Source organism: Delphinus delphis, chromosome 3 (genome assembly GCF_949987515.2).
Source record: "Delphinus delphis chromosome 3, mDelDel1.2, whole genome shotgun sequence".
Taxonomy (NCBI): Eukaryota; Metazoa; Chordata; class Mammalia; order Artiodactyla; family Delphinidae; genus Delphinus; species Delphinus delphis.
This window is the reverse complement of record NC_082685.1, coordinates 138402389-138422021: the sequence shown is the minus strand read 5'-3', so window position 1 is coordinate 138422021 and position 19633 is coordinate 138402389. Positions and strand designations below refer to the sequence as shown.

Below are 19633 nucleotides of genomic sequence, written 5' to 3'. Positions count from 1 at the left end.
AAAAAAGGTAATTGTAAAGTTAATATTCAATAGCTCCAAACTCAAAGGATATGTTACCTCAAACTACAATGTGAAGATGAAAACTATATGCTATGGACGGATTTGTGTTCCCCCCGCTCCCAAAATTCACATGTTGAAGCCCTAACCCCCAACGTGCAACAAGGTTAAATGAGGTCATAAAGGTGGGGCCCTGATCAAAGAGGATTAGTGTCCTTGTAATAAGAGACCCTAGAGCACTCACTTGCAGGTACTCTCCCTCTGCCTCTCACTGTCCCTCTCCCTCTCTCCCCTCCCCCCACCAAGAACCAAATCAGCCTGTACCTTGATCTTGTACTTCTCAGCCACCATAACAGTGAGAAATAAATTTCTCTTCTCTAAGCCACCCAGTCTGTGGTATTTTGTAAAAGTGGCACAAGCGATGAAGATAGTACCTCTTTTATTATTCTCAAAAAACTTTAAATGAAGATTGGATAAATCAAGCATGTGTAATGCTATGAGAGGCACAGGTGCCAACACTGTAGAGTGATCAGGTGTGACTTGGAAAATCACTGTGAAGCTTCCGGTAGAAAAAACAGTTCTCCCATGCCTGCTCTCTCCAAATAAGCATATACAGTGATTTAATGATTGAATTTTTAAAAATTCTGCTATATTACATTATTACCAATTTGATGAAGTTAGTGGTAATAATACATTCTGTTGACAAAATAAAGCAGTGTGGCGGGCTCAGAGATGAAGGCAGACCATGTCAAAATGGAAGGGTAATGTATACAACCTGTAGACCCTTGTTTTACTCATATGGCTTCAAAAACTTTGCTCAGTGACAAACTCTTCAATCAGTTAGGAGAGGAAATGGTGTATAAAGTGAGCAGAAACTTGCTAGATTAATTGCAATCACTGCTTCCTTTATAATGGCATCAGCTCTCTAGACACCTGGGCTCTGATCCCAGCACTTACTCTGTGATGCAGTCCCTCCATGGCCTTTACTGTCCTATGTCTCAGCAAGACCAGATTCCCCACAAATTTCTAATTCTGTGATTCATAGGAATTGACTTTTAGGACAATCATCAAACATCCCAGCAATTTCTTTTGCATGCTCCAATGAAATATACATTATAGTGCCAAACTTAAAATTTTATCCTGAAGCCTAGATATTTTCACCTTCTTTTTCAGTGCACAGCAACAAACTAGTTCTCTAGCAAGCAAGAGGTATGACCTATAAACACAATTCCTTGGTTTGGCAAAAGATCATTCTACCTTACCTCTCTTACACAATGAAATTTCTAGGAGGAAAAAGGTGTATTTTAAAATAAATTAGTATTGTAAAAAAAAAAAATTTTTTTTTACCTGAGGTGTCAGCTCTACTTCTAATTCACCAGATAAATACTGTCGTTCAAATTCTGCATTTTCACCCACATACGAAGAGACCATGCGTTTTATCTGCTTGGATCGAAGTAAAAGGCCCAAACCAAAGTTGTCAACCCTAGAAGGAAAATGCAAGCAGCTTACAATCAAAGGGACATCTGATAGAATATTAATCTCACTTACATTCAAAAACTTGAAATTTTGTATGACAAACCACTCACATGTCTCCTGACAACCTCCTTTTCTCCCAACTTCGACTTCACTCTCCCTCCTCATTCTCATGCCCACAAGTGGCCATTCCCGCTCAACTAACTCTTTCCTAATTCTCAGAATGCATTTCCAAGGCTCTAACCTCCCCCCAACTGTCCTGACACACTGAATACCTTAAAGTAGTTCAGGTAACAGGTAACTGTCAACCTCCTGATAGACTTGTTTATAGTCCTAGCTTCCAATATTGAATCTAATAACATTTCCCACCCACCATGAGTGTAAAAAAAATACCTGCATGATTTATTCTTACTTGGTTCAAAAGAAGACTAAAGCCTAAATAACAAGTATTTTCAAGAGTGCATTTTTGAGATGTGAAAATTCCCTGAAGATTGATAACACACTTGTCCACTAGAGGGCTACAAATCACTAAAAAGTCGGTCTTGCAAAACATTACACAAAACGCTTTACGTTTTTTGTTTGTTTTTTACCTACTGCTGATTACTATCTAGCTAGGCGTTCAGTTCTTCAGGTAAACAATTCTGTTCCCCTCAATTCAGCTCCATCTGCAGCCTTCTTCATCTCATCTGATGGCAGCCCCATCCTCACTACTTCAGAACAAAATTCATGGTGTGATCTCTGACACACACATTCCATAGCAACTTTATTGGAAAATCCTGACTCTACCTTCAGAATCTATCCAGAATCTGAGCATTTCTCACTCCCTCTCTGGGACCGGCCCATCTCTTTCCCGGATACTGCAGTAACCTTTCTTGTTTCTAATCCTGCCTGCTACGATCTACTCATAAAATGACAGCCAAAAATACAAGTATAAAATAAAATATGTCAGATCATGTCACTGCTCTGCTCAAAACCCTGCCTTGGTACCCATTTATTTAGAGTAAAAGCAAATGTCCCTAGAGTGGACTGCAAGACCCCCTGGGATGGGATGGAATGCCCTTTCACACCTCCGACCTCACTCCTCCCATTTTCCTTTTTGCTCTCTTCTCTACCTCTTCTGGCCTCCTTACAGTCCCTCAAACATACCAGACATCTTGTCTAGGGGCCTTGAACTGGCCTTTCCATCTCTCTTGGAAACTTTTCCTCCAGATAGGGTTCTACATAAACATCTGTTGACCATTTGTCAAATGAATTTATTGCTTGATTTCACTTTCCCCCTCCTCACTGGCTCCTTTGTAATAAAAATGAAAATCATCAAGTCTTCATGCTAGATATTTGCTATGTGTCCCTCTGTATCCATTCTCCAACCTCTAGCCTGGGGCAGCTGCCCCGTGTAGACTGAATCATGGGGTGCCCTGCCCTCTGGCTTCTGATTGGGCCCATCCAGTGCTGACTGGGTTCAGCCAGTGTAAGGCACCACCAGGGGGGTTGTGGGGGGATTGGGGGGAGAATGGTAGCAGGACATCTATTCCCTTGGCTCTCTCCCTGGCAGGCTGCAGCACATTGGATAGCCCTCTCCATAAGGCTTTCTTCTGGGTCCAAACAGCCCCCTCCCCTCATCCCATCAGGCCCAGGGCTGGAGGAAACAGCTCTCCACTGTTAATAATAATCTGGCACTTGGGGGCCATTATTAAGTAAAATAAGGGTTCCTTGGACACAAGCACTGCGATACAGATCATGGATCTGATAACCAGGGATACAGCAACAGTGGATCTGATGACCATGGATCTGATAACCAGGGTGGCTACTAAGTGACCAACTGGAGGGGTACACTGGACAAAGGTATGATTCACATCCAGGGCAAGACAGAGCAGGAGGGCCCGAGACTTCATCACAGTACTCAGAATAGCCTGTAACTTAAAACTTATGAATTGTTTATTTCTGGAATTTTCCATTTAATATTTTCAGACCAAGGTTGACCATAGATAACTGAAACCATGTAAAGCAAAATCATGGATATGGGAGGAGTGCTGCACATATTACCTGTTAGTATTTATTAGTCTTCTACATGGAAGTGGGGCTGCCCTTGGAGTTGTCTAAATCCCCACCTTCAAGAACTGTAATCCAAAATTACCTTGTCACAAGGAAATGAAAATAACTAATATAGCACACCTATTCTTCCCTGGGCTCTGTGATTTAATTGGTTGATATATAGCATATCGTGAAACTTTTGGTTTATACAGGCTTGTAATTCACATGTCAAAGTCTTCCAAAGATCAAAGGAACATCTGCAATTTTCCTGCCTTCCTAATCAATCCATATCAAAGTATTAATTCATCTGAATGATCCTAAGGTAGGGTTTGTCGTATCAAGACTGACAGTTAATACTCCATAGCAAAGTAAGTGGTACCTCAGGCCAACAGGTCTTAGTGATCATTAAAAGCAAATAAAACAAAAGTAGACAATCAGGAATCCTGAGCTTTGGAAAGACTTCCAATTCAGGCAGAACTTATATAGATGGAGTCTTAGGAGAAAATAGCCATTACTTCTTTTTTTTTTTAATTGAAGTAGAGTTGATTTACAATGTATTGGTTTCAGGTGTACAGCAAAGTGATTTGGTTATATATTCATATACATTCTTTTTCAGATTCTTTTCCATTATAGGTTGTTACAAGATATTGAATATAGTTCCCTGTGCTATACAGTAGGTCCTTGTTTATCTACTTTACATATAGTAGTATATATCTGTTAATCCCAAACTCCTAATTTATCCCTCCCCTGCCCCCTTTCCCCTTTGGTAACCATAAGTTTGTTTTCTATGTCTGTGAGTCTATTTCCATTTTGTAAATAAGTTCATTTGTATCATTCTTTTCGATTCCACGTATTGGTGATGACCATTACTTCTAATTCCATGTTCTCTACATTTTACCCAACAACTCAAACCATGTCAAACCATGTCAAACCTCCAATAAAGTGATGCTAAGTTGTCCTCATTTATCTGACTCTAAGGATCAAAACAAAGCCCTCATCCCTATAGACCTCAAGGATTTAAACTCCTCTAATTATGAGAATCAACTTCCAATGAGGGTGTGCAAAGTGCCTTCTTTGAGTTCAGCGAAGTAGGTTATTGGTACCTACTCTGCATCAAAAGTTTACATTGATCTACACCACTCCTTGTAAGCACTGAGCTAACAGGAAAACCCAACCAAGTACTGATAATCAAAAGTATTTTTAATAAATATAAAGTCAGCTCAAAGGGCACAGGATGTGTTTAAGAAATATCAAGTGATCATGAACAAGTTACTTCCCGGATTACAGATGAGTTTCCCCTGTTAAATGAGGGAACTGGAACGGATGATCTCTACAATCCCGTCCAGCTCCAACTCTCGGTGATTCTGAGACTATAGGCTAAGCATAGCAGGAAATAGAAAACTACTCTATGGACTTCCCTGGCGGTCCAGTGGTTAAGACTCTATGATTCCACTGCAGGGGGCGCAGGTTTGATCCCTGGTGGGGGAACTAAGATCCTGCATGCCGCGTGAAGCAGCCAAAAAATAAATAAAAAGAAAAAAGAAAACTACTCCAAGTAACAGGATTGGCCTGTAATATACATCAGAGATAATAAATACAATTCAGTACACAAAGAAAGGCTAACCATCTCCAAAGGAATTCAGAAAGGGGAAAGATCAATGAAGGCTAGAGCAGTTCTATAATTAGATAGGGCTTCTTCTGTAAGATGGGAAAGATGTGGATAGGCAGAGAAGTGGAGAGCCTTCCAAATGAAAATAATAGCATAAATAAACTCAGCAAAGGAAAAAATGAGCACAAATGTAGATCAGTTTTGTTTCCTAAATAATCTGTGCTATTTCTTCTAAATTGCATTTATGATAACAGACTAAACTAACTGCCAATTCAGTTAATTTCTTTAATTTTTAAGATCTTTAAAGTCTTTCATTATTAAAAGAGAGCTGACAATTTACCATTTTGCACAAAAATAGCTTTTTCCTTGATAACTAAATATATCTTAATATGCAGGCCATTCATCATTAAAATGTTATGGCTCATCTTTGACCATTTTGATATGTGAGCCTACTGGCTTAAGCGCCAGCTGCATACCCTCCTCCTTTTACCAAGACCAGCAACATTTGTAATGACTGACGGTATTCTTTATGTATCATCTAGGGTAAGGGCATAACCAAAAGAAGACTTGAAACAGATTTCAAACGGATGTCCATCTTCCTTTATAAATAAAGACCTACAATAACATACAACATAAAGGAACCTCTTTAAATTTTAAAATGAAGGACTCAATGTGAACATACTTTTTTTTTTCATTGCAGGATCTTGGTTTCCCTGATCAAACCCATGCCCCCTGCAGTGGAAGCATGGAGTCTTAACCACTGGACTGCGGCGGAAATCCCAATTAACATTATCTTTTGATCCTCGAGCATACTGCTCTTGTCAATAGGGAAATTTTTCATTTCACTGATAGACTTCATTTCAGTATCATGAAGGACTGTCATTTCTTTCAAGCCAATTGTTTTAAAAATGCACGCTTACCCTGCATTGTTGCTGACTGCAGTTAGTCCTTTTACTCCAGTCTTTAGCAAAGCTCCTATAAGATTCTCTGGAATTCCACATAACCCAAAACCTATAATGAGCCAAAAAGATAAACAATTTGTGTAGAGGGTAATGTTCTTTTAGGGAATGTATGTGTCATTCTTTTTAATAAAAAAGAAAATATACCAACACATTATTAGACCTACTAAGCAAAATGCACAGGCATATCTCAGCAACTTAATAAATACACAATAAAAAGATCAAATTCCTGGTGCCAGGAATTTGAGGGGAGGGGGGAGATGAATACACAGAGTACATAAGTTTTTATGAGCAGTGACATACTTTGTATGACATTATAATGATGGATATATGTCATTATACTTTTGTCCAAACCCATAGAACATGCAACACTATTCACTTCGTTAAAGTGAACCTTAAGATGAACTGTGAACTTGTTGATTATGATGTGCCAAGGCAGTTCATCCCTGGCTTAAAAAAAAAAAAAGCTACCACTCTTGATAATAGCTATGCATGTGTGGGGAGGCGGGTCATGGGGAATTTCTGTACCTTCCTGTCCATTTTGTTGTAAACCTAAAACTGCTTAAAAAAAGTCTCAAAAAAAAAAAGAATTAACACTCAGGATAGACATTTTTGGCAAAACTTTTGTTTCACTTATATATGTACACATATTTTATATGTGTGTGTGTTTGTTGGATTGTGATGTAAAATGTGTCTTTAAGATCAAAATGTTGGCAGGCCACGTTGGTTAAGTCTACTGACAAATAAAAGCACAAATTAACCTCAGAAAAAATAAAATAAATAGTCATACAGCTGTATCCAAATGTTTTACATCGTTATATAGTACCAGACATCACTGTCAAGTCTTGATTCATAAGTATAAGGCCAAGTGCAACGTACTAATACGGCTACACATTGTTCTTCTTGTACTTAACTACATATCTATTATTTTCCCACTTTAAAATTGAACCTTTGTACAGTCACTTTTTCAAGCATGTTTCTTTTATATGCCTGAGTTGATTTTGCAGATCTAGAAGCCTAAGCCAATGACTCATTTCCTTACGTCTTCCACAATTCCTCAAATGGTATTGGGTCTAAAGTCCAATGACTGCTGAGTTTAATGAATGAATGAATGAAGAGCAGGCTTAAAAATAAGCCTTGATTTTTGTGACCAAGGCCAAGAAATCCAAAGAAATGTACAATATAAGAATCAGGATAGAGAGAGGGGGAAGATGGCGGAAGAGTAAGACACGGGGATCACCTTCTGCCCCACAGATACATCAGAAATACTCTACACGTGGAACAACTGCTACAGAACACCTACTGAACACTAGCAGAAGACCTCAGACCTCCCAAAAGGCAAGAAACTCCCCACGTACCTGGGTAGGGCAAAAGAAAAAAGAATAAACAGAGACAAAAGAATAGGGACGGGCCCTGCACCAGTGGGAGGGAGCAGTGAAGGAGGAAAGGTTTCCACACACTAGAAGCCCCTTTGCGGGTGGAGACTGCAGGTGGCGGAGGAGGGGAGCTTCAGGGCCGCGGAGGAGAGCACAGCCACAGGGTTGCGGAGGGAAAAGCAGGGAGATTCCTGCACAGAGGATCGGTGCCGACCAGCACTCACCAGCCTGAGAGGCTTGTCTGCGCACCACCGGGGCAGGCGGGTCTGGGAGCTGAGGCTCGGGCTTCGGTTGGATCAGCGTGAACACAGCTTGAAGGGGTTAGTGCACCATGGCTAGAGGGGAGGGAGTCCGGGAAAAAGTCTGGGCCTGACAAAGAGGCAAGAGACTTTTTCTTCCCTCTTTGTTTCCTGGTGCTCGAGGAGAGGGGATTAAGAGCGCTGCTTAAAGGAGCTCCAGAGACGGGCGCGAGCCGCGGCTAACAGCGCGGACCCCAGGGACGAGCATGAGATGCTAAGGCTGCTGCTGCCGCCACCAAGAAGCAGGTGAGCGAGCACAGGTCACTCTCCACACATTCCTTTCGGGTAGCCTGTGCAGCCCGCCACTGTCAGGGTCCCAATATCCAGGGACAACTTCCCCGCGAGAATGCACGGCGTGCCTCAGGCTGGTGCAACGTCACGCCGGCCTCTGCTGCTGCAGGCTTGCCCCGCACTCCGTGCCCCTCTCTCTCCTGGGCCTGTGTGAGCCAGAGCCCCCAAGTCAGCAGTTCCTTTAACCCCATCCTGTCTGAGCGAAGAACAGAAGCCCTCCGGCGACCTACACGCAGAGGCGGGGCCAAATCCAAAGCTGAATCGCAGGAGCTTTGCAAACAAAGAAGAGAAAGGGAAATCTCTCCCAGCAGCCTCAGGAGCAGTGGATTAAAGCTCCACAATCAACTTGATGTACCCTGCATCTGTGGAATACATGAATAGACAACGAATCATCCCAAATTGCGGAGGTGGACTTTGAGAGCAAGATTTATTATATTTTCCCCTTTTCCTCTTTTTGTGAGTGTCTGCTTCTCTGGGAGATTTTGTCTGTATAACTTTGCTTTCACCATTTGTCCTAGGGTTCTATACGTCTGTTTGTCTTTGGTTTTTTTTTTTTTTACTTAAAAAAAATTTTTTTTCCTAATACATTTTTATTTTAATAACTTTATTTTATTTTACCTTACTTTATTTTCTTTTATCCTCTTTCGTTCTTTCTAATTTTTCTCCTTTTATTCTGAGCCATGTGGATGAAAGGCTCTTGGTGCTGCAGCCAGGAGTCAGTGCTGTGCCTCTGAGGTGGGAGAGCCAACTTCAGGACACTGGTCCACAAGACACCTCCCAGCTCCACATAATATCAAATGGTGAAAATCCCAGAGATCTCCATCTCAACACCAACACCCAGCTTCACTCAACGACCAGCAAGCTACAGTGCTGGACACCCTATAACAAACAACTAGCAAGACAGGAACACAACCCCACACATTAGCAGAGAGGCTACCTAAAATCATAGTAAGTCCACAGACACCCCAAAACACACCACCAGACATGGACCTGTCCACCAGAAAGACAAGATCCAGCCTCATCCACAAGAACACAGGCACTAGTCCCCTCCACCAGGAAGCCTACACAACCCACTGAACCAACCTTAGCCACTGGGGACAGACACCAAAAACAACGGGAACTACGAACCTGCAGCCTGCAAAAAGGAGACCCCAAACACAGTAAGATAAGCAAAATGAGAAGACAGAAAAACACACAGCAGATGAAGGAGCGAGATAAAAACCCATCAGACCTAACAAATGAAGAGGAAATAGGCAGTCTACCTGAAAAACAATTCAGAATAATGATAGTAAAGATGATCCAAAATCTTAGAAAGAGAATAGACAAAATGCAAGAAACTTTTAACAAGGACCTAGAAGAACTAAAGATGAAACAAGCAATGATGAACAACACAATAAATGAAATTCAAAATACTCTGGAAGGGATCAGTAGCAGAATAACTGAGGCAGAAGAACGGATAAGTGACCTGGAAGATAAAATAGTGGAAATAACCACTGCAGAGCAGAATAAAGAAAAAAGAATGAAAAGATCTGAGGACAGTCTCAGAGACCGCTGGACAACAATGAATGCACCAACATTCGAATTATAGGGGTTCCAGAAGAAGAAGAGAAAAAGAAAGGGACTGAGAAAATATTTGAAGAGATTATAGTTGAAAACTTCCCTAATATGGGAAAGGAAATAGTTAATCAAGTCCAGGAAGCACAGAGAGTCCCATACAGGATAAATCCAAGGAGAAACATGCCAAGACACATATTAATCAAACTGTCAAAAATTAAATACAAAGAAAACATATTAAAATCAGCAAGGGAAAAACAACAAATAACACACAAGGGAATCCCCATAAGGTTAACCACTGATCTTTAGCAGAAATTCTGCAAGCCAGAAGGGAGTGGCGGGACATATTTAGAGTGATGAAGGAGAAAAACCTACAACCAAGATTACTCTAACCAGCAAGGATCTCATTCAGATTTGATGGAGAAATTAAACCTTTACAGAAAAGCAAAAGCTGAGAGAGTTCAGCACCACCAAACTACAACAAATGCTAAAGGACCTTCTCTACACAAGAAACACAAGACAAGGAAAAGACCTACAATAATGAACTCAAAACAATTAAGAAAATGGGAATAGGAACATACATATCAATAATTACCTTAAACGTAAATGGATTAAATGCTGCCACCAAAAGACACAGACTGGCTAAACGGATACAAAACCAAGACCCGTATAGATGTTGTCTACAGGAGACCCACTTCAGACCTAGGGACACGTACAGACTGAAAGTGAGGGGATGGAAAAAGATATTCCATGCAAATGGAAACCAAAAGAAAGCTGGAGTAGCAAATCTCATATCAGACAAAACAGACTTTAAAATAAAGACTATTAGAAGAGACAAAGAAAGACACTACATAATGATCAAGGGATCGATCCAAGAAGAAGATATAAGAATTGTAAATATTTATGTACCCAACATAGGAGCACTTCAATACATAAGGCAAATACTAACAGCCATAAAAGGGGAAATCGACAGTAACACAATCATAGTAGGGGACTTTAACACCCCACTTTCACCAATGGACAGATCACCCAAAATGAAATTAAATAAGGAAACACAAGCTTTAAATGATACATTAAACAAGATAGACTTAATTGATATTTATAAGACATTCCATCCAAAAACAACAGAATACACATTTTTCTCAAGTGCTCATGGAACATTCTGCAGGATAGATCATATCTTGGGTCACAAATCAAGCCTTGGTAAATTTAAGAAAATTGAAACTGTATCAAGTATCTTTTCGGACCACAATGCTATGAGACTAGATATCAATTACAGGAAAAGATCTGTAAAAAATACAAACACATGGAGGCTAAACAATACACTACTTAATAACAAAGTGATCACTGATGAAATCAAAAAGGAAATAAAAAAAAACCAAGAAACAAATGACAATGAACGCACGACGACCCAAAACCTATGGGATGCAGCAAAAGCAGTTCTAAGAGGGAAGTTTATAGCAATACAATCCTACCTTAAGAAACAGCAAACATCTTGAATAAACAACCTAACCTTGCATATAAAGCAATTAGAGAAAGAAGAACAAATAAACCCCAAAGTTAGCAGAAGGAAAGAAACAATAAAAATCAGATCAGAAATAAATGAAAAAGAAATGAAGGAAGCGATAGCAAAGATCAGTAAAACTAAAAGCTGGTTCTTTGAGAAGATAAATAAAATTGATAAACCATTAGCCAGACTCATCTAGAAAAAAATGGAGAAGACTCAAATCAATAGAATTTGAAATGAAAAAGGAGAAGTAACAATTGACACTGCAGAAATACAAAGGATCATAAGAGATTACTACAAGCAACTCTCTGCCAATAAAATGGACAACCTGGAAGAAATGGACTAATACTTAGAAATGCATAACCTTCCGAGACTGAATCAGGAAGAAACAGAAAATATGAACAGACCAATCACAAGCACTGAAATTGAAACTATGAGTAAAAATCTTCCAACAGACAAAAGCCCAGGATCAGATGGCTTCACAGGCGAATTCTACCAAACATTTAGAGAAGAGCTAACACCTATCCTTCTCAAACTCTTCCAAAATATAGCAGAGGGAGGAACACTCCCAAACTCATTCTACGAGGCCACCATCACCCTGATACCAAAACCAGACAAGGACGTCACAAAGAAAGAAAACTACAGGCCAATATCACGGATGAACATAGATGCAAAAATCCTCAACAAAATACTAGCAAACAGAATCCAACAGCACATTAAAAGGATCATACACCATGATCAAGTGGGGTTTTATTCCAGGAATGCAAGGATTCTTCAATATACGCAAACCAATCAACGTGATACACTATATTAACAAATTGAAGGAGAAAAACCATATGGTCATCTCAATAGATGCAGAGAAAACTTTCAACAAAATTTAACACCCATTTATGATAAAAACCCTGCAGAAAGTAGGCATAGAGGGAACTTTCCTCAACATAATAAAGGCCATATATGACAAACCTACAGCCAACATCATCCTCAATGGTGAAAAACTGAAAGCATTTCCACTAAGATCAGGAAGAAGACAAGGTTGCCCACTCTCACCTCTCTTATTCAACATAGTTTTGGAAGTTTTAGCCACAGCAATCAGAGAAGAAAAGGAAATAAAAGGAATCCAAATCGGAAAAGAATAAGTAAAGCTGTCACTGTTTGCAGATGACATGATACTATACATAGAGAATCCTAAAGATGCTACCAGAAAACTACTAGAGCTAATCAGTGAATTTGGTAAAGTAGCAGGATACAAAATTAATCCACAGAAATCTCTGTCATTCCTATACACTAATGATGAAAAATCTGAAAGTGAAATCAAGAAAACACTCCCATTTACCCTTGCAACAAAAAGAATAAAATATCTAGGAATAGTGGCTTCCCTGGTGGCGCAGTGGTTGGGAGTTCACCTGCTGATGCAGGGGACACGGGTTCGTGCCCCAGTCCAGGAGGATCCTGCGTGCCACGGAACAGCTGGGCCCGTGAGCCATGGCCGTTGGCCCTGTGCGTCTGGAGCCTGTGCTCTGCAATGGGAGGGGCCGCGACGGTGAGAGGCCTGTGTACCACAAAAAAAAAAAAAAAAAAATCTAGGAATAAACCCACCTACGGAGACAAAAGACCTGTATGCAGAAAATTATAAGACACTGATGAAAGAAATTAAAGATGATACAAATAGATGGAGAGATATACCATGTTCTTGGATTGGAAGAATCAACATTGTGAAAATGTCTCTACTACCCAAAGCAATCTACAGATTCAATGCAATCCCTACCAAACTACCACTGGCATTTTTCACAGAACTACAACAAAAAATTTCACAATTCGTATGGAAACACAAAAGACTCCGAATAGCCAAAGCAATCTTGAGAAAGAAAAACGGAGCTGGAGCAATCATGCTCCCTGACTTCAGACTATACTACAAAGCTACAGTAATCAAGACAGTATGGTACTGGCACAAAAACAGAAAGACAGATCAATGGAACAGGATAGAAAGCCCAGAGATACACCCACGCACATATGGTCACCTTATCTTTGATAAAGGAGGCAGGAATGTACAGTGGAGAAAGGACAGCCTCTTCAGTAAGTGGTGCTGGGAAAACTGGACAGGTACATATAAAAGTATGAGATTAGATCACTCCCTAATACCATATACAAAAATAAGCTCGAAATGGATTAAAGACCTAAATGTAAGGCCAGAAACTATCAAACTCTTAGAGGAAAACATAGGCAGAACACTCTATGACATAAATCACAGCAAGATCCTTTTTGACCCACCTCCTAGAGAAATGGAAATAAAAACAAAAATAAACAAATGGGACCTAATGAAACTTCAAAGCTTTTGCACAGCAAAGGGAACCATAAACAAGACCAAAAGACAACCCTCAGAATGGGAGAAAATATTTGCAAATGAAGCAACTGACAAAGGATTAATTTCCAAAATTTACAAGCAGCTCATGCAGCTCAATAACAAAAAAACAAAATGGGCAGAAGACCTAAATAGACATTTCTCCAAAGAAGATATACAGACTGCCAACAAACACATGAAAGAATGCTCAACATCATTAATCATTAGAGAAATGCAAATCAAAACTACAATGAGATATCATCTCACACCAGTCAGAATGGCCATCATCAAAAAATCTAGAAACAATAAATGCTGGAGAGGGTGTGGAGAAAAGGGAACACTCTTGCACTGCTGGTGGGAATGTGAATTGGTTCAGCCACTATGGAGAACAGTATGGAGGTTCCTTAAAAAACTACAAATAGAACTACCATATGACCCAGCAATCCCACTACTGGGCATATACCCTGAGAAAGCCATAATTCAAAAAGAGTCATGTACCAAAATGTTCATTGCAGCTCTATTTACAATAGCCAGGAGATGGAAACAACCTAAGTGTCCATCATTGGATGAATGGATAAAGAAGCTGTACCACATATATACAATGGAATATTACTCAGCCATAAAAAGAAACGAAATCGAGCTATTTGTAATGAGGTGGATGGACCTAGAGTCTGTCATACAGAGTGAAGTAAGTCAGAAAGAGAAAGACAAATACCGTATGCTAACACATATATATGGAATTTAAGAAAAAAAATGTCATGAAGAACCTAGGGGTAAGACAGGAATAAAGACACAGACCTACTAGAGAATGGACTTGAGGTTATGGGGAGGGGGAGGGGTAAGCTGTGACAAAGTGAGAGAGTGGCATGGAAATATATACACTACCAAATGTAAAACAGAAAGCTAGTGGGAAGCAGCCGCATAACACAGGGAGATCAGCTAGGTGGTTTGTGACCACCTAGAGGGGTGGGATAGGGAGGGTGGGAGGGAGGGAGACACAAGAGGCAAGAGATATGGGAACATATGTATATGTATAACTGATTCACTTTGTTATAAAGCAGAAACTAACACACCATTGTAAAGCAATTATGAGTGTGAGACAGTGGTGCTAAAAGATATTCTAAACAAAGAAAAGCAAAGACCTTGGGAGACTCACTAACAGATAGAGGCATATGTGCTCTCAAACTCATAAAATGAGGAGACACAAAAAGAGTGACTAGCTGTGGGCTGATGAGATCAATGAATTCCCAAGAATCTACGGATTTTTCAAAACTACTAATAAGATACCACCATTTAAGGCGTCAGCTTTTCAAAATAATAGAAAAAGAAACACAAAAGGAAAGAAAAGGTAAAACATAAAGTGCTAAACCTTGCTGAGCTTTCAGGAAGGGGGCACTAATAAAAAATAGATAATATGTAATTAATAAATAAAAATAAGATAATGAATAAATAAGTAATAAAATAATTGGCATTTCCAATATTTGGCATTTATTAACTAAGCAGGAAAATAATTGGCATTTCTAATCTACATACTTTGCCATTGTAATTTCCCTGCTTTGCTAAAAACATAAGGCTGTTACCATAAAAAGAAAAACAATACTATTACTCACCACCAACCAGTACTGTTGCACCATCAGGGACGTCTTTTACCGCTTCCACTGGATCCATATAAAATTTGGTATGGCGACGTGTGCTGGTTGAAAAGTAGCAAACACATTCCTAAAACATTAAAAAACATTTTTAAGTGAATAAACATTTGGAAACATGCGTTCCCTTTCCATGTATAGCGATGTATTCAATTTTTATCTATACAATTTCACTAGCTCATCTTTGAAAGAGTTGAGCTGTAAGTAGTTCATCTTAGGAGTAGGATGGACATACTCTATCCACAGATTATCACCAGAATCCCCTTATGACCAATATCTTTTATTATATAAGGAAAACTCTGTCATTTGCGGCCCCTCGGAAGAGTGAAAGAAAGTAGATAACCTGTACACTGGGACTCAAATTCACAATATCAGTGTCATCAAGCATCAATTTCTGATAGCAACACAACCAACAAATATTTACTGTGACAAAATTTATGTGCCAAGTTCTGCACTATTTATTTCAATCTATCGATAGTAAGGATTAAGACGCAACTGTTGCTCTCAATACTACAAACACTACATATTTGGACCCTGATCCAATCTTGGGTGTCAAAGAATGCCTCCTGAAAGGACAAGTAAAGAACAGCACACCAAAAAACTCATTCCCCTAAGGGGCCTGAAGTTTATGGATGCTGGAGAAAAGTAGCAAACTGTTATCTGCAAGAGAGGCATGGTTAGTCTTACCCCAGTGTACTATTTGTTGCAAATCAGGCTATCTAGCGAGCATTCACCATCAGTTTTAAACTGTTTCCCTCTTTACACTTCGTCTACAATATGGACAGGAAAAAATAATAAAGTCGATTGTGTTGTAATTAATCACTCATACTCAACATCCTCTCTCCTTTATTCTCATTATATAGTCAACCTAAAAACAGAGGGAGTAGAGAGAATGACACCTGACTCCTGAGATGCTGTCCCTTAACCAGCCCAACGAGGTTGTAAACTCACATCCATGAGGTTGTAAACTCACATCCACGGCCTATCAGTCTCCCAGACAGAGAACCCGAGGGGGTCCTTTTAGCAGCAAAAACGAGCACTGTCATTCTTTTCTTCCTCCAAAAACTCCTTTCATAAAAAGTGTCAATTAATACAAAAGAAAATTTAAGAGAACTATACTGAAAGTCAAATGAGACCTGCAAAGGTTTGGGTTGCCCAAATGACCTTCGTCCTTCTAAATTTCAACCTTGGTCAAGGTCAGATGAGGAGCTTGGTATACACTGGCATACTGCCCAAACACGGGGGAAGTAAGTAGAGGCGGGGATAGAAAGGAAAGGGCTTGAGTTACAGCTTTCTCCTCTTCCCTACCCTCAAGTAGCAAGGAGTTATTTGATTCTGTCTTAACACACACATACACACAAAAACATATTTTTAATCTTAGAAATTAAAAGTTTGATAGTCTGAATAAGTAGGTTGAGAAATTGAATATTTCCTGCCATATTAGTAAACAAAGAATGTCACCGTCACCAGCGATTGCAAGCCCTCCAATGTGAGCTGATGAGCCCTGAAAAAACTCAGGGCTGAAAAGAATACCTACCATCTAGCAGCCATCAGATTGCCGCCACTCCCTGCAGGGAGCCCTGAGGAAACTCAGGATGTAAAAATACAGGCCCCAGATAGGTGCATATCAAAGGAGTGATTTCAGTGAGCCCAGACTCTAGCATCTTCCCATACAGAGAAAAAAAGGGCTAAATTCCTTAACTTGAGATATCTGGTTTTCTTTATTTAACAACAATCTTTTGACGTTCCCAATTACCTGCTCTTTGTAGCAAAACTTCTAAATATCCTGGCCCCTCCCCTGGACTGCTCCGAGCAGTTTCAGAGTTATCTGAAATGCTGTCTCCTGGGCTGCAGTCCTCATTTTGCCCGAAATAAAACTTTAACTCGCAACTCTCACATTGTGTATATATATATATTTTTTAAGTCAACAGTCTATTTTAGTCGAAGTCAATGGCAATGGCTCTGAAAGTGCAGTCCTCAGACCTGAAGCATTATCAACTGGGAACTTATTAATGCAGAGTACGGGGCTCCAGCCAGGACTTACTAAATCAGAAATTCTGGGGATGAACACAGCAATCTATTTAATAAAGCCTCCAGGTAATTCTGATGCAAACTCAAGTTTGAAAGACATGTTTATCATAAATAAAAAAGAAAAAAACCTATCTCATTTTACCTGTTGGGTATGTTTAGCAGAAAAATTCTCAAGGTTACCACATAAGTTTCCCACAGCGTTCTCTCATCCACCTATGAAACGTGTTGAATGTCTATTCTATGCAGGGTAGTGTGTAATGTTGAGAGAGACAGAGAATACGGCATACAATATGGTCTCTGCAAATTTCATCTGGTTATGAAGACAATGTACACACATTCAAAAAGTTAAACAAGTACACAAGTGTCACAGTTAACGCAAGCAGGAGGTAAGGATTTAAGGGCTAAATAAGCAGTAAGAGCCCTAAGTGCCAAGCACCGAAGGAACACAGGGAAGCTGGAGTTGGACCTATGATAAACCTGAAAGGAGAGATGAGATACAGAAAACCCCGTAATTTGTAGCTCGGCCATCTAAGAAGAGGTTTGCTGGGTTTCGGGAATAGTTTAACAATATACTGAAGAAAATGAGTAAGTTACACTTAGGTAAATAAGTAACTGTCAAAAGAAGGAATGATACTGACCTTGGCCCAAGGATATCGCTGTGTCCTGATTTGCATTAGTTTCAGCGCCCACAGCAATCTGACTGAAGGTCAAGTTCCCTTTTAATAATGCTTTACATATCCAAAGCTATCTGCAATTATCAAAATGCTTCCTAAGAAGCATTTATGAGTAAACCGGTCCAGGTCTAAATCATCCTAGCACTTACCTACGGGGCTTGGTGGCCCCTCTGCGTTCACCGCTCTCAGAGAGTGGACGTGGGGAAGAAGGGAGAGCAATGGGACGGGGCAGGAGTTCCCTGTGAGTACTCAAGTGTGCAAGGCACGCTTTTAAGCTCGGAACTATTGTTCAAAACGCTAAGTAAAAACATCACTTTTCCTTGTCTCTTCCAAGGAGAAGGCTCCCGTGGTGATGGACGTAGCCAAGGTAAGCCACCCTCCAAGACTCAGAGCTCTGGTCCTATCCGAGGACTCGGAATAGGAACCGCACCGGGACGTGGGCTTACAGGCAGGGACAGAGCATGGGGCAAAAAAAGACCACACATCAGCCAACAATCGCGGCGCGAATGCCTCAAGATACTACCACTCGTAACATGTTTGCAGTCAAGGCGGAACAAGGTTTGCAAAAGGCTTTGAAATCGGAAATCCGGAGGAGCCTTGGAAGAAGGGGCGCCGGTGCCCAAAGCCCGCGCTCTAGCCACCGCCTATCCTCTACAGGCTCCTCCGCGTGGGGAGGTAAAAAACGCCCAGGCAAGGGCTCCAGTCCGGGTTCCCTGTCCCACCGCAGAGGTGCGGCGCAGCCCTATCCGGGAGGTGGGGCGCAGCGTCCCATCCCCTTGGCGGTGAACTCAAGCCGACCCCTGGCTAGCCCAGCGCTGGGTTCCGGGCCTCTAGAGGCGCCCCTGCCCCGAGATCCCCAAATCGGAGCGCAAACCTACCAGCTACAGCCGTCGCCCCTTGCCCCCTTTAAACAAGCGAACCCTCCTCGTCCCGTTTAGGCCGCCAGAGCCCCTTCCCAGAAGGCTGCCAAGGAAGCGGAGACGCGTGCCGGGAAGGACGCGAGCGAGCCCCGAAGGGCGCGGCGGCGCTGCCAGGCGTCCTCCTGCCCCTCAGCCTCTCTGCGCGCTTCTTTGCCTCGTTTCGCCCCATCGGGAAAGCAGGTGCAGAACCAAGCCAAGGAGGCCATGCGGCAGAGCGGCCAGGCAAGGAAGGCGTCGTCGCGTCTCGGGGCCCTGGATGCCGGCTCCCGGACTGGAGCGGGTGGGTACGGGCAGAGGAGAAAACGCTGGCACCACTCGGGGTTTCGTCCGCACTCGTTCGACACGCGGCCTTGCTCTTCACCCGCACTTTTACCTTGGACCAGGCGCCCCCGGGGCGGCGGGCGGAGGGGCAGAACCGCAGGCGGGAGGAGAGGCGTGTGAGTGCCGCCATGGTTGGGCTGGGGGGTAGTCGCAGGCCGGGCCGAAGCGAGCGTGTGAGTGTGTCCGCAGGCGCGGCCCGGGCCTCCGCGTCACCGAACGGGAGGAAAAAGAAGGCGCGCAGGGGGCGGGCTGCAGGCTCGAACGCGCTTCTGTGACGTCCTGGGACCTCCGGGGCCGGGCTCCGGCTGACGGAGAAGAGATGCTGGGAGGGGCCGGCGGCCGGGGCGGATCGCGGGTAAAGTGCCGTTCCGGCCGCGCTCGGATGCTTCCTCGCGTCGGGCGTATTCCAGACCGTCGTGTTGCGCGCCTTTGCCGCCGCAGCTCCTCGGCTTTGAGCTATCGCGGGTATCTGTCTATACATACCAAGGTCAGGGATAAACCTTGGCCTAGCGTTCGAGCGGCGCAGGAGGGCCTCTCCCGGAGCTCGCTGCTTTTTCATGTCAGTGTCTGGCGCCTGTGTGGGCTGCAAAGGGGTACCTGCCTGGAG

The 19633-nt window shown here is 41.9% G+C and overlaps 1 protein-coding gene across 1 annotated transcript in view; it reads right to left on the bottom strand.

Moving 5' to 3' along the window:
• The window catches only part of OXCT1 (3-oxoacid CoA-transferase 1), a 142812-nt gene extending 123584 nt beyond the window's left edge, over positions 1–19228 (bottom strand). Inside the window, exons 1-4 of the mRNA XM_060009541.1 lie at positions 19079–19228; positions 15045–15153; positions 6031–6121; positions 1345–1480 (exon numbers count right to left, since the gene is read on the bottom strand). Coding sequence (XP_059865524.1) covers positions 1345–1480; positions 6031–6121; positions 15045–15153; positions 19079–19156 — 414 coding nt within the window. The 5' untranslated portion in view covers positions 19157–19228. The remainder of the gene's footprint in view (positions 1–1344; positions 1481–6030; positions 6122–15044; positions 15154–19078) is intronic.
• Positions 19229–19633: the final 405 nt, after the last annotated feature.